Source organism: Taudactylus pleione, unplaced genomic scaffold, assembly GCF_031769625.1.
Source record: "Taudactylus pleione unplaced genomic scaffold, aTauple2 ptg000460l, whole genome shotgun sequence".
Classification (NCBI taxonomy): domain Eukaryota; kingdom Metazoa; phylum Chordata; class Amphibia; order Anura; family Myobatrachidae; genus Taudactylus; species Taudactylus pleione.
The window spans coordinates 754,695-780,913 of record NW_028284862.1 but is presented as its reverse complement, the minus strand read 5'-3'; the positions used below and the strand labels follow the sequence as shown (position 1 = coordinate 780,913).

At 51.8% G+C, this 26,219-nt stretch overlaps 3 protein-coding genes across 3 annotated transcripts in view; 2 read left to right on the top strand and 1 right to left on the bottom strand.

The window, feature by feature from the left end:
• DGAT1 (diacylglycerol O-acyltransferase 1) overlaps positions 1-20,593 on the bottom strand; it is a 117,609-nt gene extending 97,016 nt beyond the window's left edge. The window contains exons 1-2 of the mRNA XM_088448593.1: positions 20,299-20,593; positions 3,652-3,739 (exon numbers count right to left, since the gene is read on the bottom strand). Of these exons, the coding sequence (XP_088304719.1) occupies positions 3,652-3,739; positions 20,299-20,411 (201 nt within the window). The 5' untranslated portion in view covers positions 20,412-20,593. The remainder of the gene's footprint in view (positions 1-3,651; positions 3,740-20,298) is intronic.
• A 198-nt stretch (positions 20,594-20,791) lies between these two features.
• LOC148504696 (TBC1 domain family member 20-like) overlaps positions 20,792-26,219 on the top strand; it is a 380,562-nt gene continuing 375,134 nt past the window's right edge. The window contains exons 1-2 of the mRNA XM_088448592.1: positions 20,792-20,863; positions 24,131-24,307. Of these exons, the coding sequence (XP_088304718.1) occupies positions 20,845-20,863; positions 24,131-24,307 (196 nt within the window). The 5' untranslated portion in view covers positions 20,792-20,844. The remainder of the gene's footprint in view (positions 20,864-24,130; positions 24,308-26,219) is intronic.
• Positions 20,985-23,903, top strand: LOC148504697 (uncharacterized). Its single transcript, XM_088448603.1, has 3 exons — positions 20,985-20,997; positions 21,085-22,581; positions 23,798-23,903. The coding sequence occupies exons 1-2, from the start codon at positions 20,985-20,987 to the stop codon at positions 22,569-22,571; spliced, it is 1,500 nt and encodes a 499-aa protein (XP_088304729.1). The 3' UTR covers positions 22,572-22,581; positions 23,798-23,903.

The following is a 26,219-nucleotide window of genomic DNA, read 5'->3' as shown; positions in this document are numbered from 1 at the left end:
TACGTGTGTATGTAAGGATATTTGTACATGTGTGTGACTGGTGTACTGCTATATACGTGTGTATGTAAGGATATTTGTATATGTGTGTGTACGGATTGTACCCTATCAGCAGAATGAGGCCTCCTCCTATCACTGCTATCAGGGTTATAGATTAGCTGTAATGACAGGAAATGGCGCTTTGGTAAATTACGCTTTATTGCTTTAGGACACTTGATAAAATCATATCCTGTATTTTATGTTCCTGTTCAACAGTGAGATCTGTGGCTTCCGTCCAATCAGTCCCCACAACACAACCCAAATAACACAATCTATAGGGGCGAGCGAGAGATTGGCAGAGAGGGCGACGGGCACAGGCACACACCTGCCTGATAACAGGAGAGACGCTAAATAATGACCGGATATTATCTCATTAGTGCTGTTATCTGGAGAGTCAGGGACGGGACACCGGAGTCATATAACAGGGCGTCTGGCTGGCACAGCTCACACAGAGATCCAGGCCCTGGGGGCACAGTACAGACCGACCTAACCTGATTCTCTGCCAGAGACCGTACCTCACCTGCATAACAATTAGTGTGCTACCGCACCCTGCCCAATTGTACAACGCTGTAAATGCGCCCTGCCCAATTGTACAACGCTGTAAATGCGCCCTGCCCAATTGTACAACGCTATAATGCGCCCTGCCCAATTGTACAACGCTATAATGCGCCCTGCCCAATTGTACAACGCTATAATGCGCCCTGCCCAATTGTACAACGCTAGTGTGGCTGGAGGCCGACCACACGTGATTAAAATGGCTGCCAAGGCATTGAGGGGATTAACCCTCATGCCATTGCACCATTTTTAAAAGGACAGTGTAAAAGCACACTGCACATGGTTTATAATAAACTGTATTAAGGTATATATGTATTGCTGTAATGCACTGCCGCTGATCTGCAATGCATTAGTGCATGAAGCAACGCATGTTTAATAGGCTATGCACTATATGGTTTAAATGTATATTTTGTAGAGAAAATGCACTTCTTGAATATATGTCTGTATAAGACATGAGCAGCCTCTGTGTCTGCAGATACTAGCAGGAGGTGTGATGAATAGGGTGACTGGAAGTTCTCTGTGTGAATGGTGTCATATAGCCAAACCCTTCATGTACAGAACTTCCTTTTGAAAAGACAATGAATTTGTTTTTAAGGAGATCTTTTTGGATGCCACTTCTAAAAGCTGAATGTGTTAAGGTTGGAAATGCCAAACTGATTGATAAGGATGAATGTCATTTACTATTTCCTGTGACATGTTATACCAACATTATAGGAGACAGTATAATGTATGATAAATCAGTTTGTGCTTAGGAAACCAAATGTTTTTGGGTGGTATCAAGGAAATTGATTTAATTTCTGTGAAATGTAAGACGTATTTATTTATGTTTTCTGAGATAGCTTGATTGGCTGGAAGGAGCACAGGGTGGATTTGCCCCCCTGTGATGTTGTGTGTAAGAATGACATAAAAAGAGGGACTGTGAGCCCTGTGTGTGTACAACCCTGTAACTTCTATGAGGAGAAGAGCTGCTGATAAGATTCCTGTATGTGGTACATCTTTGAAAATCCTTTGTGGAGAATTGCTGTTTGATTTCTGTGTGATATTCCCCTTCAGACGGAAGGTTGAGTCTTCTTTAAGACAATGAGCAAATAAACACCGTTTGCCTTTACTTCAATTGCCTCAATCCTGCGACCAACAGAATTGCGCCAAAACGTTATTCCGTTCTCCTGCTGTTCTGGGTAAGAGCTCCGTGTCTCCAAGTTCAAGCCCTCTGCCAAGCTACCGTGCAGACCTGGTCCATTGCGAGGGATCAGGTGGGAACAGCCGACACCAAACAGGAGGTGTGTCCGCAGCTAGTCAAACGCATCGGTTCCAAACGCCGATGGTAGAGTTTGGTGGTGGCAGCATCGTTACACGCCCACGGCGCAGTGGACGGAGTCAGTAACAGGCGGTCACTGACGGTGATTGGGATTTCGAAAGCGCTAACCCGTGACCAGGGACGGCCTAGGCGAAAGGCGTCCGGTCACAGCTATAATGCATCCTGCCCAATTGTACACTATAAAGCACCCTGCCCTTATGGTGACATCCAGCCGAAACAGCCGGCCGGTCCCCACTTGCGGGTGCACTGTCCCGCCGGGGAAGGGGGGGGGGTTATGGGTTGTGGTGAAGCAATCAGCGCTGTGTGAATAGATGCTGTAGGGAGAACTTTGGGGCTGCCCAGCATTTCCGTGGTGAAAAGGGAGACACGCCCCCTTTATGGATGTACACAAGTAATAGTGCCCCATCTACCTACAGCTTTACTGAGTCACCTCTAAACCCTGGGAGCAGCCCCGGCCTCAGCTGTCTCTGCACACGTACTGTCCTGCCACAGGGTCCCCGGCCGCTTCCTGGCCTGCCACAGATCTAATGCCACAGGGGCCACAAATCTAATGCCACAGGGGCCCGGCCGCTTCCTGGCCTGCCTCAGATATAATGCCACAGGGGCCCCGGCCGCTTCCTGGCCTGCCTCAGATCTAATGCCACAGGGGCCACAAATCTAATGCCACAGGGGCCCCGGCCGCTTCCTGGCCTGCCTCAGATCTAATGTCACAGGGGCACCCGCCTCCTCCTCCCGGCCAGCAATGTCACAGGGGCACCCGTCACCTCACCCGGCCAGCAATGTCACAGGGGCACCCGCCTCCTCCTCCCAGCCAGCAATGTCACAGGGGCACCCGCCTTCTCCTCCCGGCCAGCAATGTCACAGGGGTACCCGCCTCCTCCTCCCAGCCAGCAATGTCACAGGGGTACCCGCCTCCTCCTCCCAGCCAGTAATGCCACAGGGGCACCCATCACCTCCTCCCGGCCAGCAATGTCACAGGGGCACCCGCCTCCTCCTCCCGGCCAGCAATGTCACAGGGCCACCCGCCTCCTCCTCCCGGCCAGCAATGTCACAGAGGCACCCGTCACCTCCTCCCGGCCAGTAATGTCACAGAGGCACCCGTCACCTCCTCCCGGCCAGTAATGTCACAGGGGCACCCGTCACCTCCTCCCGGCCAGTAATGTCACAGGGGCACCCGTCTCCTCCTCCCGGCCAGTAATGTCACAGGGGCACCCGTCACCTCCTCCCGGCCAGCAATGTCACAGGGGCACCCGCCTCCTCCTCCTGGCCAGTAATGTCACAGGGGCACCCGTCTCCTCCTCCCGGCCAGTAATGTCACAGGGGCATCAGTCACCTCACCCGGCCAGCAATGTCACAGGGGCACCCGTCTCCTCCTCCCGGCCAGCAATGTCACAGGGGCACCAGTCACCTCCTCCCAGCCAGTAATGTCACAGGGGCACCCGCCTCCTCCTCCCGGCCAGCAATGTCACAGGGGCACCGGTCTCCTCCTCCCAGCCAGTAATGTCACAGGGGCACCCGTCTCCTCCTCCCGGCCAGTAATGTCACAGGGGCACCAGTCACCTCACCCGGCCAGCAATGTCACAGGGGCACCGGTCTCCTCCTCCCAGCCAGTAATGTCACAGGGGCACCCGCCTCCTCCTCCCGGCCAGCAATGTCACAGGGGCACCCGTCTCCTCCCGGGGAGCAATGTCACTGGCAGGAAGAAGTACAGTGAGGACAATAACGTATAACTACATACTCACCAGCATCACAACGCACCAGTTTAGCACCCCCCGGTAGTTACTATAACCGCTGGCCGAGCTGAGAAGCGACTCCTGCAGCTTATGACATCTGGGTAGAGAGAAATGATAGAAATAATGAGCAGAGTGATAGAGCCACACGAATAAATCCAGGACAGAAGCATGAATCGGAGGTGCAGGACAGAGGCGGGGTGTAGTGTAGGCTGGGGTGCAGGACAGAGGCGGAGTGTAGTGTAGGCTGGGGTGCAGGACAGAGGCGGGGTGTAGAGTAGGCTGGGGTGCAGGACAGAGGCGGGGTGTAGAGTAGGCTGGGGCGCAGGACAGAGGCGGGGTGTAGTGTACGCTGGAGCGCAGGACAGAGGCGGGGTGTAGTGTACGCTGGAGCGCAGGACAGAGGCGGGGTGTAGTGTACGCTGGGGAGCAGGACAGAGGCGGGGTGTAGTGTACGCTGGGATGCAGGACAGAGGCGGGGTGTAGTGTACGCTGGGATGCAGGACAGAGGCGGGGTGTAGGGTATGCTGGGATGCAGGACAGAGGCGGGGTGTAGCGTAGGCTGGGATGCAGGACAGAGGCGGGGTGTAGCGTAGGCTGGGATGCAGGACAGAGGCGGGGTGTAGTGTACGCTGGGATGCAGGACAGAGGCGGGGTGTAGTGTACGCTGGGATGCAGGACAGATGCGGGGTGTAGTGTACGCTGGGATGCAGGACAGATGCGGGGTGTAGTGTACGCTGGGGTGCAGGACAGAGGCGGGGTGTAGTGTATGCTGGGGTGCAGGACAGAGGCGGGGTGTAGTGTACGCTGGGATGCAGGACAGATGCGGGGTGTAGTGTACGCTGGGGTGCAGGACAGAGGCGGGGTGTAGTGTATGCTGGGATGCAGGACAGAGGCGGGGTGTAGTAAACGCTGGGGTGCAGGACAGAGGCGGGGTGTAGTGTATGCTGGGGTGCAGGACAGAGGCGGAGTGTAGTGTAGGCTGGGGTGCAGGACAGAGGCGGGGTGCAGTGTATGCTGGGGTGTACTAGTTATAGTTAACACAGGGTAGTTGGGGCACTCTGCTACTAGTTCAGCAGAGTTAGGGGGGTAGTTATAGATAGCACAGGGTAGTTGGGGCACTGTGGTACTAGTTGGGCAGAGTTAGGGGGTAGTTATAGTTAGCACAGGGTAGTTGGGGCACTGTGGTACTAGTTGGGCAGAGTTAGGGGGTAGTTATAGTTAGCACATGGTAGCTGGGCAGAGTTAGGGGGGTAGTTATAGTTAGCACAGGGTAGTTGGGGCACTGTGGTACTAGTTGGGCAGAGTTAGGGGTAGTTATAGTTAGCACAGGGTAGTTGGGGCACTGTGGTACTAGCTGGGCAGAGTTAGGGGGGTAGTTATAGTTAGCACAGGGTAGTTGGGGGACTGTGGTACTAGTTGGGCAGAGTTAGGGGGGTAGTTATAGTTAGCACAGGGTAGTTGGGGCATTGTGGTACTAGTTGGGCAGAGTTAGGGGGTAGTTATAGTTAGCACATGGTAGTTGGGCAGTTAGGGGGGTAGTTATAGTTAGCACAGGGTAGTTGGGGCACTCTGGTACTAGTTGGGCAGTTAGGGGGGTAGTTATAGTTAGCACAGGGTAGTTGGGGCACTGCAGTACTAGTTGGGCAGAGTTAGGGGGCAGTTATAGTTAGCACAGGGTAGTTGGGGCACTGTGGTACTAGTTGGGCAGAGTTAGGGGGTAGTTCTAGTTAGCACAGGGTAGTTGGGGCACTGTGGTACTAGTTGGGCAGAGTTAGGGGTAGTTATAGTTAGCAGAGGGTAGTTGGGGCACTATGGTACTAGCTGGGCACAGTTAGGGGGTAGTTCTAGTTAGCACAGGGTAGTTGGGGCACTGTGGTACTAGTTGGGCAGAGGTAGGGGGGTAGTTATAGTTAGCACAGGGTAGTTGGGGCACTCTGGTACTAGTTGGGCAGATTTAGGGGGTAGTTCTAGTTAGCACAGGGTAGTTGGGGCACTGTGGTACTAGTTGGGCAGAGTTAGGGCGGTAGTTATAGTTAGCACAGGGTAGTTGGGCACTGTGGTACTAGTTGGACAGAGTTACGGGGTAGTTATAGTTAGCACAGGATAGTTGGGGCACTGTGGTACTAGTTGGGCAGAGTTAGGGGGTAGTTATAGTTAGCACAGGGTAGTTGGGGCACTGTGGTACTAGTTGGGCAGAGTTAGGGGGTAGTTCTAGTTAGCACAGGGTAGTTAGGGCACTGTGGTACTAGTTGGGCAGAGGTAGGGGGGTAGTTATAGTTAGCACAGGGTAGTAGGGGCACTGTGGTACTAGTTGGGCAGAGTTAGGGGGTAGTTATAGTTAGCACAGGGTAGTTAGGGCACTGTGGTACTAGTTGGGCAGAGTTAGGGGGTATTTCTAGTTAGCACAGGGTAGTTGGGGCACTGTGGTACTAGTTGGGCAGAGTTAGGGGGTAGTTATAGTTAGCACAGGGTAGTTGGGGCACTGTGGTACTAGTTGGACAGAGTTAGGGGGTAGTTCTAGTTAGCACAGGGTAGTTGGGGCACTGTGGTACTAGTTGGGCAGAGTTAGGGGGTAGTTCTAGTTAGCACAGGGTAGTTGGGGCACTGTGGTACTAGTTGGGCAGGGTTAGGGCGGTAGTTATAGTTAGCACAGGGTAGTTGGGGCACTGTGGTACTAGTTGGGCAGAGTTAGGGCGGTAGTTCTAGTTAGCACAGGGTAGTTGGGGCACTGTGGTACTAGTTGGGCAGAGGTATCGGGGTAGTTATAGTTAGCACAGGGTAGTTGGGGCACTGTGGTACTAGTTGGGCAGATGTATCGGGGTAGTTATAGTTAGCACAGGGTAGTTGGGGCACTGTGGTACTAGTTGGACAGAGTTAGGGGGTAGTTATAGTTAGCACAGGGTAGTTGGGGCACTGTGGTACTAGTTGGACAGAGTTAGGGGGTAGTTCTAGTTAGCACAGGGTAGTTGGGGCACTGTGGTACTAGTTGGACAGAGTTAGGGGGTAGTTATAGTTAGCACAGGGTAGTTGGGGCACTGTGGTACTAGTTGGACAGAGTTAGGGGGTAGTTCTAGTTAGCACAGGGTAGTTGGGGCACTGTGGTACTAGTTGGGCAGAGTTAGGGGGTAGTTCTAGTTAGCACAGGGTAGTTGGGGCACTGTGGTACTAGTTGGGCAGAGTTAGGGCGGTAGTTCTAGTTAGCACAGGGTAGTTGGGGCACTGTGGTACTAGTTGGGCAGAGTTAGGGCGGTAGTTCTAGTTAGCACAGGGTAGTTGGGGCACTGTGGTACTAGTTGGGCAGAGGTATCGGGGTAGTTATAGTTAGCACAGGGTAGTTGGGGCACTGTGGTACTAGTTGGACAGAGTTAGGGGGTAGTTATAGTTAGCACAGGTAGTTGGGGCACTCTGGTACTAGTTGGGCAGTTAGGGTGGTAGTTATAGTTAGCACAGGGTAGTTGGGGCACTGCAGTACTAGTTGGGCAGAGTTAGGGGGCAGTTATAGTTAGCACAGGGTAGTTGGGGCACTGTGGTACTAGTTGGGCAGAGTTAGGGGGGTAGTTATAGTTAGCACAGGGTAGTTGGGGCACTGTGGTACTAGTTGGACAGAGTTAGGGGGTAGTTCTAGTTAGCACAGGGTAGTTGGGGCACTGTGGTACTAGTTGGGCAGAGGTATCGGGGTAGTTATAGTTAGCACAGGGTAGTTGGGGCACTGTGGTACTAGTTGGGCAGAGTTAGGGGGTAGTTATAGTTAGCACAGGGTAGTTGGGGCACTGTGGTACTAGTTGGGCAGAGTTAGGGGGTAGTTCTAGTTAGCACAGGGTAGTTGGGGCACTGTGGTACTAGTTGGGCAGAGTTAGGGGTAGTTATAGTTAGCAGAGGGTAGTTGGGGCACTATGGTACTAGCTGGGCACAGTTAGGGGGTAGTTCTAGTTAGCACAGGGTAGTTGGGGCACTGTGGTACTAGTTGGGCAGAGGTAGGGGGGTAGTTATAGTTAGCACAGGGTAGTTGGGGCACTGTGGTACTAGTTGGGCAGATTTAGGGGGTAGTTCTAGTTAGCACAGGGTAGTTGGGGCACTGTGGTACTAGTTGGGCAGAGTTAGGGCGGTAGTTATAGTTAGCACAGGGTAGTTGGGCACTGTGGTACTAGTTGGACAGAGTTACGGGGTAGTTATAGTTAGCACAGGATAGTTGGGGCACTGTGGTACTAGTTGGGCAGAGTTAGGGGGTAGTTATAGTTAGCACAGGGTAGTTGGGGCACTGTGGTACTAGTTGGGCAGAGTTAGGGGGTAGTTCTAGTTAGCACAGGGTAGTTAGGGCACTGTGGTACTAGTTGGGCAGAGGTAGGGGGGTAGTTATAGTTAGCACAGGGTAGTTGGGGCACTGTGGTACTAGTTGGGCAGAGTTAGGGGGTAGTTATAGTTAGCACAGGGTAGTTAGGGCACTGTGGTACTAGTTGGGCAGAGTTAGGGGGTATTTCTAGTTAGCACAGGGTAGTTGGGGCACTGTGGTACTAGTTGGGCAGAGTTAGGGGGTAGTTATAGTTAGCACAGGGTAGTTGGGGCACTGTGGTACTAGTTGGGCAGAGTTAGGGGGTAGTTCTAGTTAGCACAGGGTAGTTGGGGCACTGTGGTACTAGTTGGGCAGAGTTAGGGGTAGTTATAGTTAGCAGAGGGTAGTTGGGGCACTATGGTACTAGCTGGGCACAGTTAGGGGGTAGTTCTAGTTAGCACAGGGTAGTTGGGGCACTGTGGTACTAGTTGGGCAGAGGTAGGGGGGTAGTTATAGTTAGCACAGGGTAGTTGGGGCACTCTGGTACTAGTTGGGCAGATTTAGGGGGTAGTTCTAGTTAGCACAGGGTAGTTGGGGCACTGTGGTACTAGTTGGGCAGAGTTAGGGCGGTAGTTATAGTTAGCACAGGGTAGTTGGGCACTGTGGTACTAGTTGGACAGAGTTACGGGGTAGTTATAGTTAGCACAGGATAGTTGGGGCACTGTGGTACTAGTTGGGCAGAGTTAGGGGGTAGTTATAGTTAGCACAGGGTAGTTGGGGCACTGTGGTACTAGTTGGGCAGAGTTAGGGGGTAGTTCTAGTTAGCACAGGGTAGTTAGGGCACTGTGGTACTAGTTGGGCAGAGGTAGGGGGGTAGTTATAGTTAGCACAGGGTAGTAGGGGCACTGTGGTACTAGTTGGGCAGAGTTAGGGGGTAGTTATAGTTAGCACAGGGTAGTTAAGGCACTGTGGTACTAGTTGGGCAGAGTTAGGGGGTATTTCTAGTTAGCACAGGGTAGTTGGGGCACTGTGGTACTAGTTGGGCAGAGTTAGGGGGTAGTTATAGTTAGCACAGGGTAGTTGGGGCACTGTGGTACTAGTTGGACAGAGTTAGGGGGTAGTTCTAGTTAGCACAGGGTAGTTGGGGCACTGTGGTACTAGTTGGGCAGAGTTAGGGGGTAGTTCTAGTTAGCACAGGGTAGTTGGGGCACTGTGGTACTAGTTGGGCAGGGTTAGGGCGGTAGTTATAGTTAGCACAGGGTAGTTGGGGCACTGTGGTACTAGTTGGGCAGAGTTAGGGCGGTAGTTCTAGTTAGCACAGGGTAGTTGGGGCACTGTGGTACTAGTTGGGCAGAGGTATCGGGGTAGTTATAGTTAGCACAGGGTAGTTGGGGCACTGTGGTACTAGTTGGGCAGATGTATCGGGGTAGTTATAGTTAGCACAGGGTAGTTGGGGCACTGTGGTACTAGTTGGACAGAGTTAGGGGGTAGTTATAGTTAGCACAGGGTAGTTGGGGCACTGTGGTACTAGTTGGACAGAGTTAGGGGGTAGTTCTAGTTAGCACAGGGTAGTTGGGGCACTGTGGTACTAGTTGGACAGAGTTAGGGGGTAGTTATAGTTAGCACAGGGTAGTTGGGGCACTGTGGTACTAGTTGGACAGAGTTAGGGGGTAGTTCTAGTTAGCACAGGGTAGTTGGGGCACTGTGGTACTAGTTGGGCAGAGTTAGGGGGTAGTTCTAGTTAGCACAGGGTAGTTGGGGCACTGTGGTACTAGTTGGGCAGAGTTAGGGCGGTAGTTCTAGTTAGCACAGGGTAGTTGGGGCACTGTGGTACTAGTTGGGCAGAGTTAGGGCGGTAGTTCTAGTTAGCACAGGGTAGTTGGGGCACTGTGGTACTAGTTGGGCAGAGGTATCGGGGTAGTTATAGTTAGCACAGGGTAGTTGGGGCACTGTGGTACTAGTTGGACAGAGTTAGGGGGTAGTTATAGTTAGCACAGGTAGTTGGGGCACTCTGGTACTAGTTGGGCAGTTAGGGGGGTAGTTATAGTTAGCACAGGGTAGTTGGGGCACTGCAGTACTAGTTGGGCAGAGTTAGGGGGCAGTTATAGTTAGCACAGGGTAGTTGGGGCACTGTGGTACTAGTTGGGCAGAGTTAGGGGGGTAGTTATAGTTAGCACAGGGTAGTTGGGGCACTGTGGTACTAGTTGGACAGAGTTAGGGGGTAGTTCTAGTTAGCACAGGGTAGTTGGGGCACTGTGGTACTAGTTGGGCAGAGGTATCGGGGTAGTTATAGTTAGCACAGGGTAGTTGGGGCACTGTGGTACTAGTTGGGCAGAGTTAGGGGGTAGTTATAGTTAGCACAGGGTAGTTGGGGCACTGTGGTACTAGTTGGGCAGAGTTAGGGGGTAGTTCTAGTTAGCACAGGGTAGTTGGGGCACTGTGGTACTAGTTGGGCAGAGTTAGGGGTAGTTATAGTTAGCAGAGGGTAGTTGGGGCACTATGGTACTAGCTGGGCACAGTTAGGGGGTAGTTCTAGTTAGCACAGGGTAGTTGGGGCACTGTGGTACTAGTTGGGCAGAGGTAGGGGGGTAGTTATAGTTAGCACAGGGTAGTTGGGGCACTGTGGTACTAGTTGGGCAGATTTAGGGGGTAGTTCTAGTTAGCACAGGGTAGTTGGGGCACTGTGGTACTAGTTGGGCAGAGTTAGGGCGGTAGTTATAGTTAGCACAGGGTAGTTGGGCACTGTGGTACTAGTTGGACAGAGTTACGGGGTAGTTATAGTTAGCACAGGATAGTTGGGGCACTGTGGTACTAGTTGGGCAGAGTTAGGGGGTAGTTATAGTTAGCACAGGGTAGTTGGGGCACTGTGGTACTAGTTGGGCAGAGTTAGGGGGTAGTTCTAGTTAGCACAGGGTAGTTAGGGCACTGTGGTACTAGTTGGGCAGAGGTAGGGGGGTAGTTATAGTTAGCACAGGGTAGTTGGGGCACTGTGGTACTAGTTGGGCAGAGTTAGGGGGTAGTTATAGTTAGCACAGGGTAGTTAGGGCACTGTGGTACTAGTTGGGCAGAGTTAGGGGGTATTTCTAGTTAGCACAGGGTAGTTGGGGCACTGTGGTACTAGTTGGGCAGAGTTAGGGGGTAGTTATAGTTAGCACAGGGTAGTTGGGGCACTGTGGTACTAGTTGGACAGAGTTAGGGGGTAGTTCTAGTTAGCACAGGGTAGTTGGGGCACTGTGGTACTAGTTGGGCAGAGTTAGGGGGTAGTTCTAGTTAGCACAGGGTAGTTGGGGCACTGTGGTACTAGTTGGGCAGAGTTAGGGCGGTAGTTATAGTTAGCACAGGGTAGTTGGGGCACTGTGGTACTAGTTGGGCAGAGTTAGGGCGGTAGTTCTAGTTAGCACAGGGTAGTTGGGGCACTGTGGTACTAGTTGGGCAGAGGTATCGGGGTAGTTATAGTTAGCACAGGGTAGTTGGGGCACTGTGGTACTAGTTGGGCAGAGGTATCGGGGTAGTTATAGTTAGCACAGGGTAGTTGGGGCACTGTGGTACTAGTTGGACAGAGTTAGGGGGTAGTTATAGTTAGCACAGGGTAGTTGGGGCACTGTGGTACTAGTTGGACAGAGTTAGGGGTAGTTCTAGTTAGCACAGGGTAGTTGGGGCACTGTGGTACTAGTTGGACAGAGTTAGGGGGTAGTTATAGTTAGCACAGGGTAGTTGGGGCACTGTGGTACTAGTTGGACAGAGTTAGGGGGTAGTTCTAGTTAGCACAGGGTAGTTGGGGCACTGTGGTACTAGTTGGGCAGAGTTAGGGGGTAGTTCTAGTTAGCACAGGGTAGTTGGGGCACTGTGGTACTAGTTGGGCAGAGTTAGGGCGGTAGTTATAGTTAGCACAGGGTAGTTGGGGCACTGTGGTACTAGTTGGGCAGAGTTAGGGCGGTAGTTCTAGTTAGCACAGGGTAGTTGGGGCACTGTGGTACTAGTTGGGCAGAGGTATCGGGGTAGTTATAGTTAGCACAGGGTAGTTGGGGCACTGTGGTACTAGTTGGACAGAGTTAGGGGGTAGTTATAGTTAGCACAGGGTAGTTGGGGCACTGTGGTACTAGTTGGACAGAGTTAGGGGGTAGTTCTAGTTAGCACAGGGTAGTTGGGGCACTGTGGTACTAGTTGGACAGAGTTAGGGGGTAGTTCTAGTTAGCACAGGGTAGTTGGGGCACTGTGGTACTAGTTGGGCAGAGTTAGGGGGTAGTTCTAGTTAGCACAGGGTAGTTGGGGCACTGTGGTACTAGTTGGGCAGAGTTAGGGCGGTAGTTATAGTTAGCACAGGGTAGTTGGGGCACTGTGGTACTAGTTGGGCAGAGTTAGGGCGGTAGTTCTAGTTAGCACAGGGTAGTTGGGGCACTGTGGTACTAGTTGGGCAGAGGTATCGGGGTAGTTATAGTTAGCACAGGGTAGTTGGGGCACTGTGGTACTAGTTGGACAGAGTTAGGGGGTAGTTATAGTTAGCACAGGGTAGTTGGGGCACTGTGGTACTAGTTGGACAGAGTTAGGGGGTAGTTCTAGTTAGCACAGGGTAGTTGGGGCACTGTGGTACTAGTTGGACAGAGTTAGGGGGTAGTTCTAGTTAGCACAGGGTAGTTGGGGCACTGTGGTACTAGTTGGGCAGAGTTAGGGGGTATTTCTAGTTAGCACAGGGTAGTTGGGGCACTGTGGTACTAGTTGGGCAGAGTTAGGGGGTAGTTATAGTTAGCACAGGGTAGTTGGGGCACTGTGGTACTAGTTGGACAGAGTTAGGGGGTAGTTCTAGTTAGCACAGGGTAGTTGGGGCACTGTGGTACTAGTTGGGCAGAGTTAGGGGGTAGTTCTAGTTAGCACAGGGTAGTTGGGGCACTGTGGTACTAGTTGGGCAGAGTTAGGGCGGTAGTTATAGTTAGCACAGGGTAGTTGGGGCACTGTGGTACTAGTTGGGCAGAGTTAGGGCGGTAGTTCTAGTTAGCACAGGGTAGTTGGGGCACTGTGGTACTAGTTGGGCAGAGGTATCGGGGTAGTTATAGTTAGCACAGGGTAGTTGGGGCACTGTGGTACTAGTTGGACAGAGTTAGGGGGTAGTTATAGTTAGCACAGGGTAGTTGGGGCACTGTGGTACTAGTTGGGCAGAGTTAGGGGGTAGTTCTAGTTAGCACAGGGTAGTTGGGGCACTGTGGTACTAGTTGGACAGAGTTAGGGGGTAGTTCTAGTTAGCACAGGGTAGTTGGGGCACTGTGGTACTAGTTGGGCAGAGTTAGGGCGGTAGTTCTAGTTAGCACAGGGTAGTTGGGGCACTGTGGTACTAGTTGGGCAGAGTGAGGGCGGTAGTTATAGTTAGCACAGGGTAGTTGGGGCACTGTGGTACTAGTTGGGCAGAGTTAGGGCGGTAGTTATAGTTAGCACAGGGTAGTTGGGGCACTGTGGTACTAGTTGGGCAGAGGTATCGGGGTAGTTATAGTTAGCACAGGGTAGTTGGGGCACTGTGGTACTAGTTGGACAGAGTTAGGGGGTAGTTATAGTTAGCACAGGGTAGTTGGGGCACTGTGGTACTAGTTGGACAGAGTTAGGGGGTAGTTCTAGTTAGCACAGGGTAGTTGGGGCACTGTGGTACTAGTTGGACAGAGTTAGGGGGTAGTTCTAGTTAGCACAGGGTAGTTGGGGCACTGTGGTACTAGTTGGGCAGAGTTAGGGGGTATTTCTAGTTAGCACAGGGTAGTTGGGGCACTGTGGTACTAGTTGGGCAGAGTTAGGGGGTAGTTATAGTTAGCACAGGGTAGTTGGGGCACTGTGGTACTAGTTGGACAGAGTTAGGGGGTAGTTCTAGTTAGCACAGGGTAGTTGGGGCACTGTGGTACTAGTTGGGCAGAGTTAGGGGGTAGTTCTAGTTAGCACAGGGTAGTTGGGGCACTGTGGTACTAGTTGGGCAGAGTTAGGGCGGTAGTTATAGTTAGCACAGGGTAGTTGGGGCACTGTGGTACTAGTTGGGCAGAGTTAGGGCGGTAGTTCTAGTTAGCACAGGGTAGTTGGGGCACTGTGGTACTAGTTGGGCAGAGGTATCGGGGTAGTTATAGTTAGCACAGGGTAGTTGGGGCACTGTGGTACTAGTTGGGCAGAGGTATCGGGGTAGTTATAGTTAGCACAGGGTAGTTGGGGCACTGTGGTACTAGTTGGGCAGAGGTATCGGGGTAGTTATAGTTAGCACAGGGTAGTTGGGGCACTGTGGTACTAGTTGGACAGAGTTAGGGGGTAGTTATAGTTAGCACAGGGTAGTTGGGGCACTGTGGTACTAGTTGGACAGAGTTAGGGGGTAGTTCTAGTTAGCACAGGGTAGTTGGGGCACTGTGGTACTAGTTGGACAGAGTTAGGGGGTAGTTATAGTTAGCACAGGGTAGTTGGGGCACTGTGGTACTAGTTGGACAGAGTTAGGGGGTAGTTCTAGTTAGCACAGGGTAGTTGGGGCACTGTGGTACTAGTTGGGCAGAGTTAGGGCGGTAGTTATAGTTAGCACAGGGTAGTTGGGGCACTGTGGTACTAGTTGGGCAGAGTTAGGGGGTAGTTCTAGTTAGCACAGGGTAGTTGGGGCACTGTGGTACTAGTTGGACAGAGTTAGGGGGTAGTTCTAGTTAGCACAGGGTAGTTGGGGCACTGTGGTACTAGTTGGGCAGAGTTAGGGGGTAGTTCTAGTTAGCACAGGGTAGTTGGGGCACTGTGGTACTAGTTGGGCAGAGTTAGGGCGGTAGTTATAGTTAGCACAGGGTAGTTGGGGCACTGTGGTACTAGTTGGGCAGAGTTAGGGGGTAGTTCTAGTTAGCACAGGGTAGTTGGGGCACTGTGGTACTAGTTGGGCAGAGTTAGGGCGGTAGTTCTAGTTAGCACAGGGTAGTTGGGGCACTGTGGTACTAGTTGGGCAGAGGTAGGGGGGTAGTTATAGTTAGCACAGGGTAGTTGGGGCACTGTGGTACTAGTTGGACAGAGTTAGGGGGTAGTTCTAGTTAGCACAGGGTAGTTGGGGCACTGTGGTACTAGTTGGACAGAGTTAGGGGGTAGTTATAGTTAGCACAGGGTAGTTGGGGCACTGTGGTACTAGTTGGGCAGAGTTAGGGGGTAGTTCTAGTTAGCACAGGGTAGTTAGGGCACTGTGGTACTAGTTGGGCAGAGGTAGGGGGGTAGTTATAGTTAGCACAGGGTAGTTGGGGCACTGTGGTACTAGTTGGGCAGAGTTAGGGGGTAATTATAGTTAGCACAGGGTAGTTAGGGCACTGTGGTACTAGTTGGGCAGAGTTAGGGGGTATTTCTAGTTAGCACAGGGTAGTTGGGGCACTGTGGTACTAGTTGGGCAGAGTTAGGGGGTAGTTATAGTTAGCACAGGGTAGTTGGGGCACTGTGGTACTAGTTGGACAGAGTTAGGGGGTAGTTCTAGTTAGCACAGGGTAGTTGGGGCACTGTGGTACTAGTTGGGCAGAGTTAGGGGGTAGTTCTAGTTAGCACAGGGTAGTTGGGGCACTGTGGTACTAGTTGGGCAGAGTTAGGGCGGTAGTTCTAGTTAGCACAGGGTAGTTGGGGCACTGTGGTACTAGTTGGGCAGAGTTAGGGCGGTAGTTCTAGTTAGCACAGGGTAGTTGGGGCACTGTGGTACTAGTTGGGCAGAGGTATCGGGGTAGTTATAGTTAGCACAGGGTAGTTGGGGCACTGTGGTACTAGTTGGGCAGAGGTATCGGGGTAGTTATAGTTAGCACAGGGTAGTTGGGGCACTGTGGTACTAGTTGGACAGAGTTAGGGGGTAGTTATAGTTAGCACAGGGTAGTTGGGGCACTGTGGTACTAGTTGGACAGAGTTAGGGGGTAGTTCTAGTTAGCACAGGGTAGTTGGGGCACTGTGGTACTAGTTGGACAGAGTTAGGGGGTAGTTATAGTTAGCACAGGGTAGTTGGGGCACTGTGGTACTAGTTGGACAGAGTTAGGGGGTAGTTCTAGTTAGCACAGGGTAGTTGGGGCACTGTGGTACTAGTTGGGCAGAGTTAGGGCGGTAGTTATAGTTAGCACAGGGTAGTTGGGGCACTGTGGTACTAGTTGGGCAGAGTTAGGGCGGTAGTTATAGTTAGCACAGGGTAGTTGGGGCACTGTGGTACTAGTTGGGCAGAGTTAGGGCGGTAGTTCTAGTTAGCACAGGGTAGTTGGGGCACTGTGGTACTAGTTGGGCAGAGGTATCGGGGTAGTTATAGTTAGCACAGGGTAGTTGGGGCACTGTGGTACTAGTTGGGCAGAGGTATCGGGGTAGTTATAGTTAGCACAGGGTAGTTGGGGCACTGTGGTACTAGTTGGACAGAGTTAGGGGGTAGTTATAGTTAGCACAGGGTAGTTGGGGCACTGTGGTACTAGTTGGACAGAGTTAGGGGTAGTTCTAGTTAGCACAGGGTAGTTGGGGCACTGTGGTACTAGTTGGACAGAGTTAGGGGGTAGTTATAGTTAGCACAGGGTAGTTGGGGCACTGTGGTACTAGTTGGACAGAGTTAGGGGGTAGTTCTAGTTAGCACAGGGTAGTTGGGGCACTGTGGTACTAGTTGGGCAGAGTTAGGGGGTAGTTCTAGTTAGCACAGGGTAGTTGGGGCACTGTGGTACTAGTTGGGCAGAGTTAGGGCGGTAGTTATAGTTAGCACAGGGTAGTTGGGGCACTGTGGTACTAGTTGGGCAGAGTTAGGGCGGTAGTTCTAGTTAGCACAGGGTAGTTGGGGCACTGTGGTACTAGTTGGGCAGAGGTATCGGGGTAGTTATAGTTAGCACAGGGTAGTTGGGGCACTGTGGTACTAGTTGGACAGAGTTAGGGGGTAGTTATAGTTAGCACAGGGTAGTTGGGGCACTGTGGTACTAGTTGGACAGAGTTAGGGGGTAGTTATAGTTAGCACAGGGTAGTTGGGGCACTGTGGTACTAGTTGGACAGAGTTAGGGGGTAGTTCTAGTTAGCACAGGGTAGTTGGGGCACTGTGGTACTAGTTGGACAGAGTTAGGGGGTAGTTCTAGTTAGCACAGGGTAGTTGGGGCACTGTGGTACTAGTTGGGCAGAGTTAGGGGGTAGTTCTAGTTAGCACAGGGTAGTTGGGGCACTGTGGTACTAGTTGGGCAGAGTTAGGGGGTAGTTATAGTTAGCACAGGGTAGTTGGGGCACTGTGGTACTAGTTGGACAGAGTTAGGGGGTAGTTCTAGTTAGCACAGGGTAGTTGGGGCACTGTGGTACTAGTTGGGCAGAGTTAGGGGGTAGTTCTAGTTAGCACAGGGTAGTTGGGGCACTGTGGTACTAGTTGGGCAGAGTTAGGGCGGTAGTTCTAGTTAGCACAGGGTAGTTGGGGCACTGTGGTACTAGTTGGGCAGAGTTAGGGCGGTAGTTCTAGTTAGCACAGGGTAGTTGGGGCACTGTGGTACTAGTTGGGCAGAGGTATCGGGGTAGTTATAGTTAGCACAGGGTAGTTGGGGCACTGTGGTACTAGTTGGGCAGAGGTATCGGGGTAGTTATAGTTAGCACAGGGTAGTTGGGGCACTGTGGTACTAGTTGGACAGAGTTAGGGGGTAGTTCTAGTTAGCACAGGGTAGTTGGGGCACTGTGGTACTAGTTGGACAGAGTTAGGGGGTAGTTCTAGTTAGCACAGGGTAGTTGGGGCACTGTGGTACTAGTTGGACAGAGTTAGGGGGTAGTTATAGTTAGCACAGGGTAGTTGGGGCACTGTGGTACTAGTTGGACAGAGTTAGGGGGTAGTTCTAGTTAGCACAGGGTAGTTGGGGCACTGTGGTACTAGTTGGGCAGAGTTAGGGCGGTAGTTATAGTTAGCACAGGGTAGTTGGGGCACTGTGGTACTAGTTGGACAGAGTTAGGGGGTAGTTATAGTTAGCACAGGGTAGTTGGGGCACTGTGGTACTAGTTGGACAGAGTTAGGGGGTAGTTCTAGTTAGCACAGGGTAGTTGGGGCACTGTGGTACTAGTTGGGCAGAGTTAGGGCGGTAGTTATAGTTAGCACAGGGTAGTTGGGGCACTGTGGTACTAGTTGGGCAGAGTTAGGGGGTAGTTCTAGTTAGCACAGGGTAGTTGGGGCACTGTGGTACTAGTTGGGCAGAGTTAGGGCGGTAGTTATAGTTAGCACAGGGTAGTTGGGGCACTGTGGTACTAGTTGGGCAGAGTTAGGGGGTAGTTCTAGTTAGCACAGGGTAGTTGGGGCACTGTGGTACTAGTTGGGCAGAGTTAGGGCGGTAGTTCTAGTTAGCACAGGGTAGTTGGGGCACTGTGGTACTAGTTGGGCAGAGGTAGGGGGGTAGTTATAGTTAGCACAGGGTAGTTGGGGCACTGTGGTACTAGTTGGACAGAGTTAGGGGGTAGTTCTAGTTAGCACAGGGTAGTTGGGGCACTGTGGTACTAGTTGGACAGAGTTAGGGGGTAGTTATAGTTAGCACAGGGTAGTTGGGGCACTGTGGTACTAGTTGGGCAGAGTTAGGGGGTAGTTCTAGTTAGCACAGGGTAGTTAGGGCACTGTGGTACTAGTTGGGCAGAGGTAGGGGGGTAGTTATAGTTAGCACAGGGTAGTTGGGGCACTGTGGTACTAGTTGGGCAGAGTTAGGGGGTAGTTATAGTTAGCACAGGGTAGTTAGGGCACTGTGGTACTAGTTGGGCAGAGTTAGGGGGTATTTCTAGTTAGCACAGGGTAGTTGGGGCACTGTGGTACTAGTTGGGCAGAGTTAGGGGGTAGTTATAGTTAGCACAGGGTAGTTGGGGCACTGTGGTACTAGTTGGACAGAGTTAGGGGGTAGTTCTAGTTAGCACAGGGTAGTTGGGGCACTGTGGTACTAGTTGGGCAGAGTTAGGGGGTAGTTCTAGTTAGCACAGGGTAGTTGGGGCACTGTGGTACTAGTTGGGCAGAGTTAGGGCGGTAGTTATAGTTAGCACAGGGTAGTTGGGGCACTGTGGTACTAGTTGGGCAGAGTTAGGGCGGTAGTTCTAGTTAGCACAGGGTAGTTGGGGCACTGTGGTACTAGTTGGGCAGAGGTATCGGGGTAGTTATAGTTAGCACAGGGTAGTTGGGGCACTGTGGTACTAGTTGGGCAGAGGTATCGGGGTAGTTATAGTTAGCACAGGGTAGTTGGGGCACTGTGGTACTAGTTGGACAGAGTTAGGGGGTAGTTATAGTTAGCACAGGGTAGTTGGGGCACTGTGGTACTAGTTGGACAGAGTTAGGGGGTAGTTCTAGTTAGCACAGGGTAGTTGGGGCACTGTGGTACTAGTTGGACAGAGTTAGGGGGTAGTTATAGTTAGCACAGGGTAGTTGGGGCACTGTGGTACTAGTTGGACAGAGTTAGGGGGTAGTTATAGTTAGCACAGGGTAGTTGGGGCACTGTGGTACTAGTTGGACAGAGTTAGGGGGTAGTTCTAGTTAGCACAGGGTAGTTGGGGCACTGTGGTACTAGTTGGGCAGAGTTAGGGGGTAGTTCTAGTTAGCACAGGGTAGTTGGGGCACTGTGGTACTAGTTGGGCAGAGTTAGGGCGGTAGTTCTAGTTAGCACAGGGTAGTTGGGGCACTGTGGTACTAGTTGGGCAGAGGTATCGGGGTAGTTATAGTTAGCACAGGGTAGTTGGGGCACTGTGGTACTAGTTGGGCAGAGGTATCGGGGTAGTTATAGTTAGCACAGGGTAGTTGGGGCACTGTGGTACTAGTTGGGCAGAGGTATCGGGGTAGTTATAGTTAGCACAGGGTAGTTGGGGCACTGTGGTACTAGTTGGGCAGAGGTATCGGGGTAGTTATAGTTAGCACAGGGTAGTTGGGGCACTGTGGTACTAGTTGGGCAGAGGTATCGGGGTAGTTATAGTTAGCACAGGGTAGTTGGGGCACTGTGGTACTAGTTGGGCAGAGTTAGGGGGTAGTTCTAGTTAGCACAGGGTAGTTGGGGCACTGTGGTACTAGTTGGGCAGAGGTATCGGGGTAGTTATAGTTAGCACAGGGTAGTTGGGGCACTGTGGTACTAGTTGGGCAGAGGTATCGGGGTAGTTATAGTTAGCACAGGGTAGTTGGGGCACTGTGGTACTAGTTGGGCAGAGGTATCGGGGTAGTTCTAGTTAGCACAGGGTAGTTGGGGCACTGTGGTACTAGTTGGGCAGAGGTATCGGGGTAGTTATAGTTAGCACAGGGTAGTTGGGGCACTGTGGTACTAGTTGGGCAGAGGTATCGGGGTAGTTATAGTTAGCACAGGGTAGTTGGGGCACTGTGGTACTAGTTGGGCAGAGTTAGGGGGTAGTTCTAGTTAGCACAGGGTAGTTGGGGCACCTTGTGGGGAGTGGGGCGGAGTCGGGGGAGTGTGCCGGGTGAGAGTAGACGGGTCGCCGGTTACCGTAGCTCGGGCTCCCCCCGGGGTTCTCTCACGTTCTCCGCGTTCTGGCTATCACTCTGTAGCCGCTGTACCGGGCGCTTCCGCCGGGCTGCCCTGTCGCCCATCTCCGCCATCTCGCCCGACTCCTGTCACTCTCACCTCACCCGCGGGTCACACTCACAGGCCGCCCGCCCCGGTCACACATTGTCACAGCCCACACCGAGAGCCTTCGCCAATCACCGCGCAGCCTGCACACTACGCCCCGCCTCCTCCTTTTCTCAACTAGAGATCTGTCACGCCCTCTCGATGAAGCCACGCCCAATATATGGAGATGTTGCCACCCCATTCCCCACTTCCCGCTTTTCCTTTTCAGTCCTAGTCCGGCCCCCTATAGCCACACCCACCATACAGTTCTCCAATCACTAGGGGTGTTAGTGACGTCCCTCGGTGCATGATGGGAGTTGTAGTCCGAGCGCTATGTGCCTGCGGGGTGGGCGGGGCTAGTGTAGACGTACTCTCTATTGATTGGCTGAGCGCTGCTGGCGGAAGTTGCTGGCATTGGGGAACATGCGGGAGACGGGGAGAGGTGAGAGAACTACTAGTCCCAGCAAAGCCTTTGGTGTCACAGGAAGCCCTGTCCCCACATAGATCCGCAATCGAGGAAAGCCTCTCACGGAGCACGGAATCATGGGAAATACTCCTGTTACATGGGGAAGGGGGGTGTTACTGTAATGCAGGGACTCATGGGGGCACTCATAATGTAAGATGGGCTGTTCTGCTCCATAGACAACAACTGTGTTATTATAGTGACCGGCGTCCCGTCCCCTCCTCCGCCGGCGTCCCCTCCCCATATTCACCGGCGTCCCCTCCCCTCCTCCGCCGGCGTCCCCTCCCCTCCGCCCTCGTCCCCTCCCCATATCCACCGGCGTCCCCTCCCCTCCGCTGGCGTCCCCCCCCCCATATCCACCGGCGTCCCCTCCCCTCCGCCGGCGTCCCCTCCCCATATTCACCGGCGTCCCCTCCGCCGGCGTCCCCTCCCCTCCGCCGGCGTCCCCCCCCATATCCACCGGTGTCCCCTCCCCTCCGCCGGCGTCCCCTCCCCATATTCACCGGCGTCCCCTCCCCATATCCACCGGCGTCCCCTCCCCTCATCCGCCGGATTCCCCTCATCCACCGGCGTCCCCTCCCCATATCTATCGGAGTCCCCTCCCCTCATCCACCAGCGTCCCCTCCCCTCATCCGCCGGATTCCCCTCATCCACCGGCGTCCCCTCCCCATATCTATTGGAGTCCCCTCCCCTCATCCACCAGCGTCCCCTCCCCTCATCCGCCGGATTCCCCTCATCCACCGGCGTCCCCTCCCCATATCTATTGGAGTCCCCTCCCCTCATCCACCAGCGTCCCCTCCACTCATCCACCGAAGTCCCCTCCCCTCATCCGCCGGCGTCCCCTCCCCTCATCCACCGGCCTCCCCTCCGCCGGCGTCCCCTCCCCATATCCACCGGCGTCCTCTCATCCGCCGGCGTCCCCTCCCCATATTCACCAGCGTCCCCTCCCTCCGCCGGCGTCCCCTCCCCATATCCACCGGCATCCCCTCCCCATATCCACCGGCATCCCCTCCCCTCATCCGCCACCGTCTCCTCCCCTCATTCACCGGAGTCCCCTCCCCTCATCCGCCGGCGTCCCCTCCCCACATCCATCGGCGTCCCCTCCCCATATCCATCGGAGTTCCCTCCCTCATCCAACGGCGTCCCCTCCCCTCATCCGCCGGGGTCCCCTCCCCTCATCCACCGGGGTCCCCTCCCCTCATCCATCGGAGTCCCCTCCCCTCATCCGCCAGCATCCCCTCCCCTCATCCAGCGGAGTCCCCTCATCCGCCGGCGTCCCCTCCCCATATCCTTCGGAGTCCCCTCCCCTCATTCGCCGGCGTCCCCTCCCCTCATCCGGAGTCCCCTCCCCTCATCCGCCAGCATCCCCTCCCCTCATCCGTCAGCATCCCCTCCCCTCATCCAGCGGAGTCCCCTCCCCTCATCCGCCGGCGTCCCCTCCCCATATCCATCGGAGTCCCTTCCCCTCATCCGCCGGCGTCCCCTCACCTCATCCGTCGGAGTCCCCTCCCCTCATCCGCCAGCATCCCCTCCCCTCATCCAGCGGAGTCCCCTCCCCTCATCCGCTGGCGTCCCCTCCCCATATCCATCGGAGTCCCCTCATCCGCCGGCGTCCCCTCCCCTCATCCTTGATGTCCTAGACTCTTTCCCGTCACAATGCAGGATATCTCCAGGCTTCTTACCGTGAGTGCCCTATGGTGAGATCATGGGATTCTGTGTGTATACTGGTGATTTATCATTCTGATATGAATGATTATATGTCCTGAGATCGTCACACGATTGGCAGAAATGTTGGACAGATGATCGGAAAGTCACACACACTACAAAATGTGCACATTATCAGTCCATCGTGCAGCCGATCTGCTGGTCAGCTCCAATCATCTGATCTAACTGGTTATTATGATAATAGCTTATCCCCCTCCACTGATACCACCCTGACCCTATTTACCAGGGACCTCCTCCCTGCTAGATCCAAAGGTCACTTCTCTGTCCTCGTCCTTCTTGTCCTCTACGCAGGCTTCCACATCCTACTCACTGGGTGTTCCTCTGTCGGTTTCCTCCGATCTGATTGATCCTTGTCTGCCACATTCTACCACCTCCCCGTAGGGGTCCCCCAAGGCTCACTCCTGGGCCCCCTACTCTTTCCTTTTTACACATCCTCACTGATCAGCTCTTCTGTATGCTGAAGCCACCCACCTCTACCTGTCCTTTCTCGACCTCTTCCCTTCTTACTCTCATGAATTTCTATATCCACTATCTCCTCCTGAAGACCCCAATGCTTTCTCTTGCTTAATATGTCCAAGACTGAGCTCCTTGTCTTCCATCAGTGTCACCACCCCTCCACATCTCTCGGTCACCACCATTTTCTCCTCAGCCCATCAAGTCCGCTGACTGGTTGTCCCCCCTGATTACGCACTCATTCACTCCTCACATTCAGGCACTTACGCACTCCCGTTGGCTCCATCTCTGGAACATCGCCAGAATTTATTTGCCCCTTCATTTCCCTCGACACCACCAAAACACTTGTTCATTCCCTCCTCTCGTCTCGACTTTGACTACCTTCTTCTCGCTGGTCTTTTCCTCACCCACCTGTCTCCTCCCAATCTCTCCTTATTAAATAAAGCGGGCACGTGCGCGATACTTTTCCGCCTACAAAACAGCCGAAGTAGGCGAAAAGTCCGGGCCGCGAAAAAGTATCGCAGCTCGGCTCAAGTCGAATACGGCTCATAATGGCAGTTGCAGTAGCGCATTTCTTTTCGCAACACGATGGGCTTCTGAGCAAAAAAAAACAATAAACACTTCCGGCGAATCCGGCCAGAACATCTTGCGCATATCTGAGACAGCCAGTAAAAATAAGTAATTCTGTTAGAGAGCGCAATTTGTTTTCTAAGTCCCGTCCTTGTCGTCACTCAGGTTACGCAGCCGTGGAATGGAGAAATGTTGCCCTTGCCAATGTCCAGGGAAGCGTCACCTCTGGGCTCACATTGCACATCACCCCCTGGTGGCCAAATGGTCATCAAGCTGTGTAAGCTTCCTGCTTGTTGGTACGGAGACGTAACCCCCGTACGCATATGGCGTCGGGATTCCCCCTGTGTATAAAATACCAGAAGAGTGGTATATGTGGGTGATACAGCATTTGTCTGTCTGTGTGACCGTCTCATGGGGAGAACTGTACATGGAGGGGCCAGGTGATGGAAACACCAGATAATGAGTGCTGTACTCAGTCCTGCTGTTGTGATGTTACAGACAGACGCCAGCAGAAGACTGTCCAGATACACAACGCTCTAACCAGTGACCCTGTGGATGTAGACGCTCTGCGGGAGGCGGCAGTGAGTACCGGGGGACTCCTCAATCAGGAGATCCGACGAAAAGTGTGGCCCAAACTTCTGAGTATCAATGTGTTCTGTCTGCCCCCCAAGCCAGGTATGTTCCCCTTCACCAACTACCTGCAGTCCTAATGTACTGTATAACAATGTATCATAGAAACATCTAGTGTGTCCGTTTAGCAACTGGGCAGTGAGAGCTGGAGGGAAGACCCAACCCATCCCATCCCTCCTTTCTCAGCTCTGACTGGCTGGTGGACACAGCCTCTCCTCTCCCCCCAGGCAAACAGTACAGGGAGGCAAACTCCCCCCTCCCCCAATACACACACACTTCCCACAGGATATAATCCTGTATCTGCCCCCCCCCAACAAAAAACAAACACATTAGTATATATGTATTGTACAGTTTGTATATATGTACTGTACAGGTAGAAGTATAAATGTACTGTACAGGTAGAAGTATAAATGTACTGTACAGGTAGAAGTATAAATGTACTGTACAGGTAGAAGTATAAATGTACTGTACAGGTAGAAGTATAAATGTACTGTACAGGTAGTAGTATATATGTATTGTACAGGTAGAAGTATATATGTAATGTACAGGTAGAAGTATAAATGTACTGTACAGGTAGTAGTATATATGTATTGTACAGGTAGAAGTATATATGTTCTGTACAGGTAGAAGTATATATGTATTGTACAGGTAGAAGTATATATGTATTGTACAGGTAGTAGTATATATGTATTGTACAGGTAGAAGTATATATGTATTGTACAGGTAGTAGTATATATGTATTGTACAGGTAGTAGTATATATGTATTGTACAGGTAGAAGTATATATGTATTGTACAGGTAGTAGTATATATGTATTGTACAGGTAGAAGTATATATGTATTGTACAGGTAGTAGTATATATGTATTGTACAGGTAGAAGTATATATGTATTGTACAGGTAGTAGTATATATGTATTGTACAGGTAGAAGTATATATGTTCTGTACAGGTAGTATATATGTATTGTACAGGTAGAAGTATATATGTAATGTACAGGTAGAAGTATAAATGTACTGTACAGGTAGTAGTATATATGTATTGTACAGGTAGAAGTATATATGTATTGTACAGGTAGAAGTATATATGTAATGTACAGGTAGAAGTATATATGTATTGTACAGGTAGTAGTATATATGTATTGTACAGGTAGTAGTAGTATATATGTACTGTGCAGGTAGTAGTATATATGTACTGTGCAGGTAGTAGTATATATGGACTATACAGGTAGTAGTATATATGTACTGTACAGGTAGTAGTGTATATGTATTGTACAGGTAGTAGTATATATGTATTGTACAGGTAGTAGTGTATATGTATTGTACAGGTAGTAGTATATATGTACTGTACAGGTAGTAGTATATATGTATTGTACAGGTAGTAGTAGTATATATGTACTGTGCAGGTAGTAGTAGACATATATGGACTATACAGGTAGTAGTATATATGTATTGTACAGGTAGTAGTAGTGTATATGTACTGTGCAGGTAGTAGTATATATGGACTATACAGGTAGTAGTGTATATGTATTGTACAGGTAGTAGTGTATATGTACTGTACAGGTAGTAGTAGTATATATGTATTGTACAGGTAGTAGTATATATGTATTGTACAGGTAGTAGTATATATGTATTGTGCAGGTAGTAGTGTATATGTATTGTACAGGTAGTAGTATATATGTATTGTGCAGGTAGTAGTATATATGTATTGAACAGGTAGTAGTAGTATATATGTATTGTACAGGTAGTAGTATATATGTATTGTACAGGTAGTAGTATATATGTATTGTGCAGGTAGTAGTGTATATGTATTGTACAGGTAGTAGTATATATGTACTGTATAGGTAGTAGTGTATATGTACTGTATAGGTAGTAGTAGTATATATGTATTGTACAGGTAGTAGTGTATATGTACTGTATAGGTAGTAGTGTATATGTACTGTATAGGTAGTAGTAGTATAT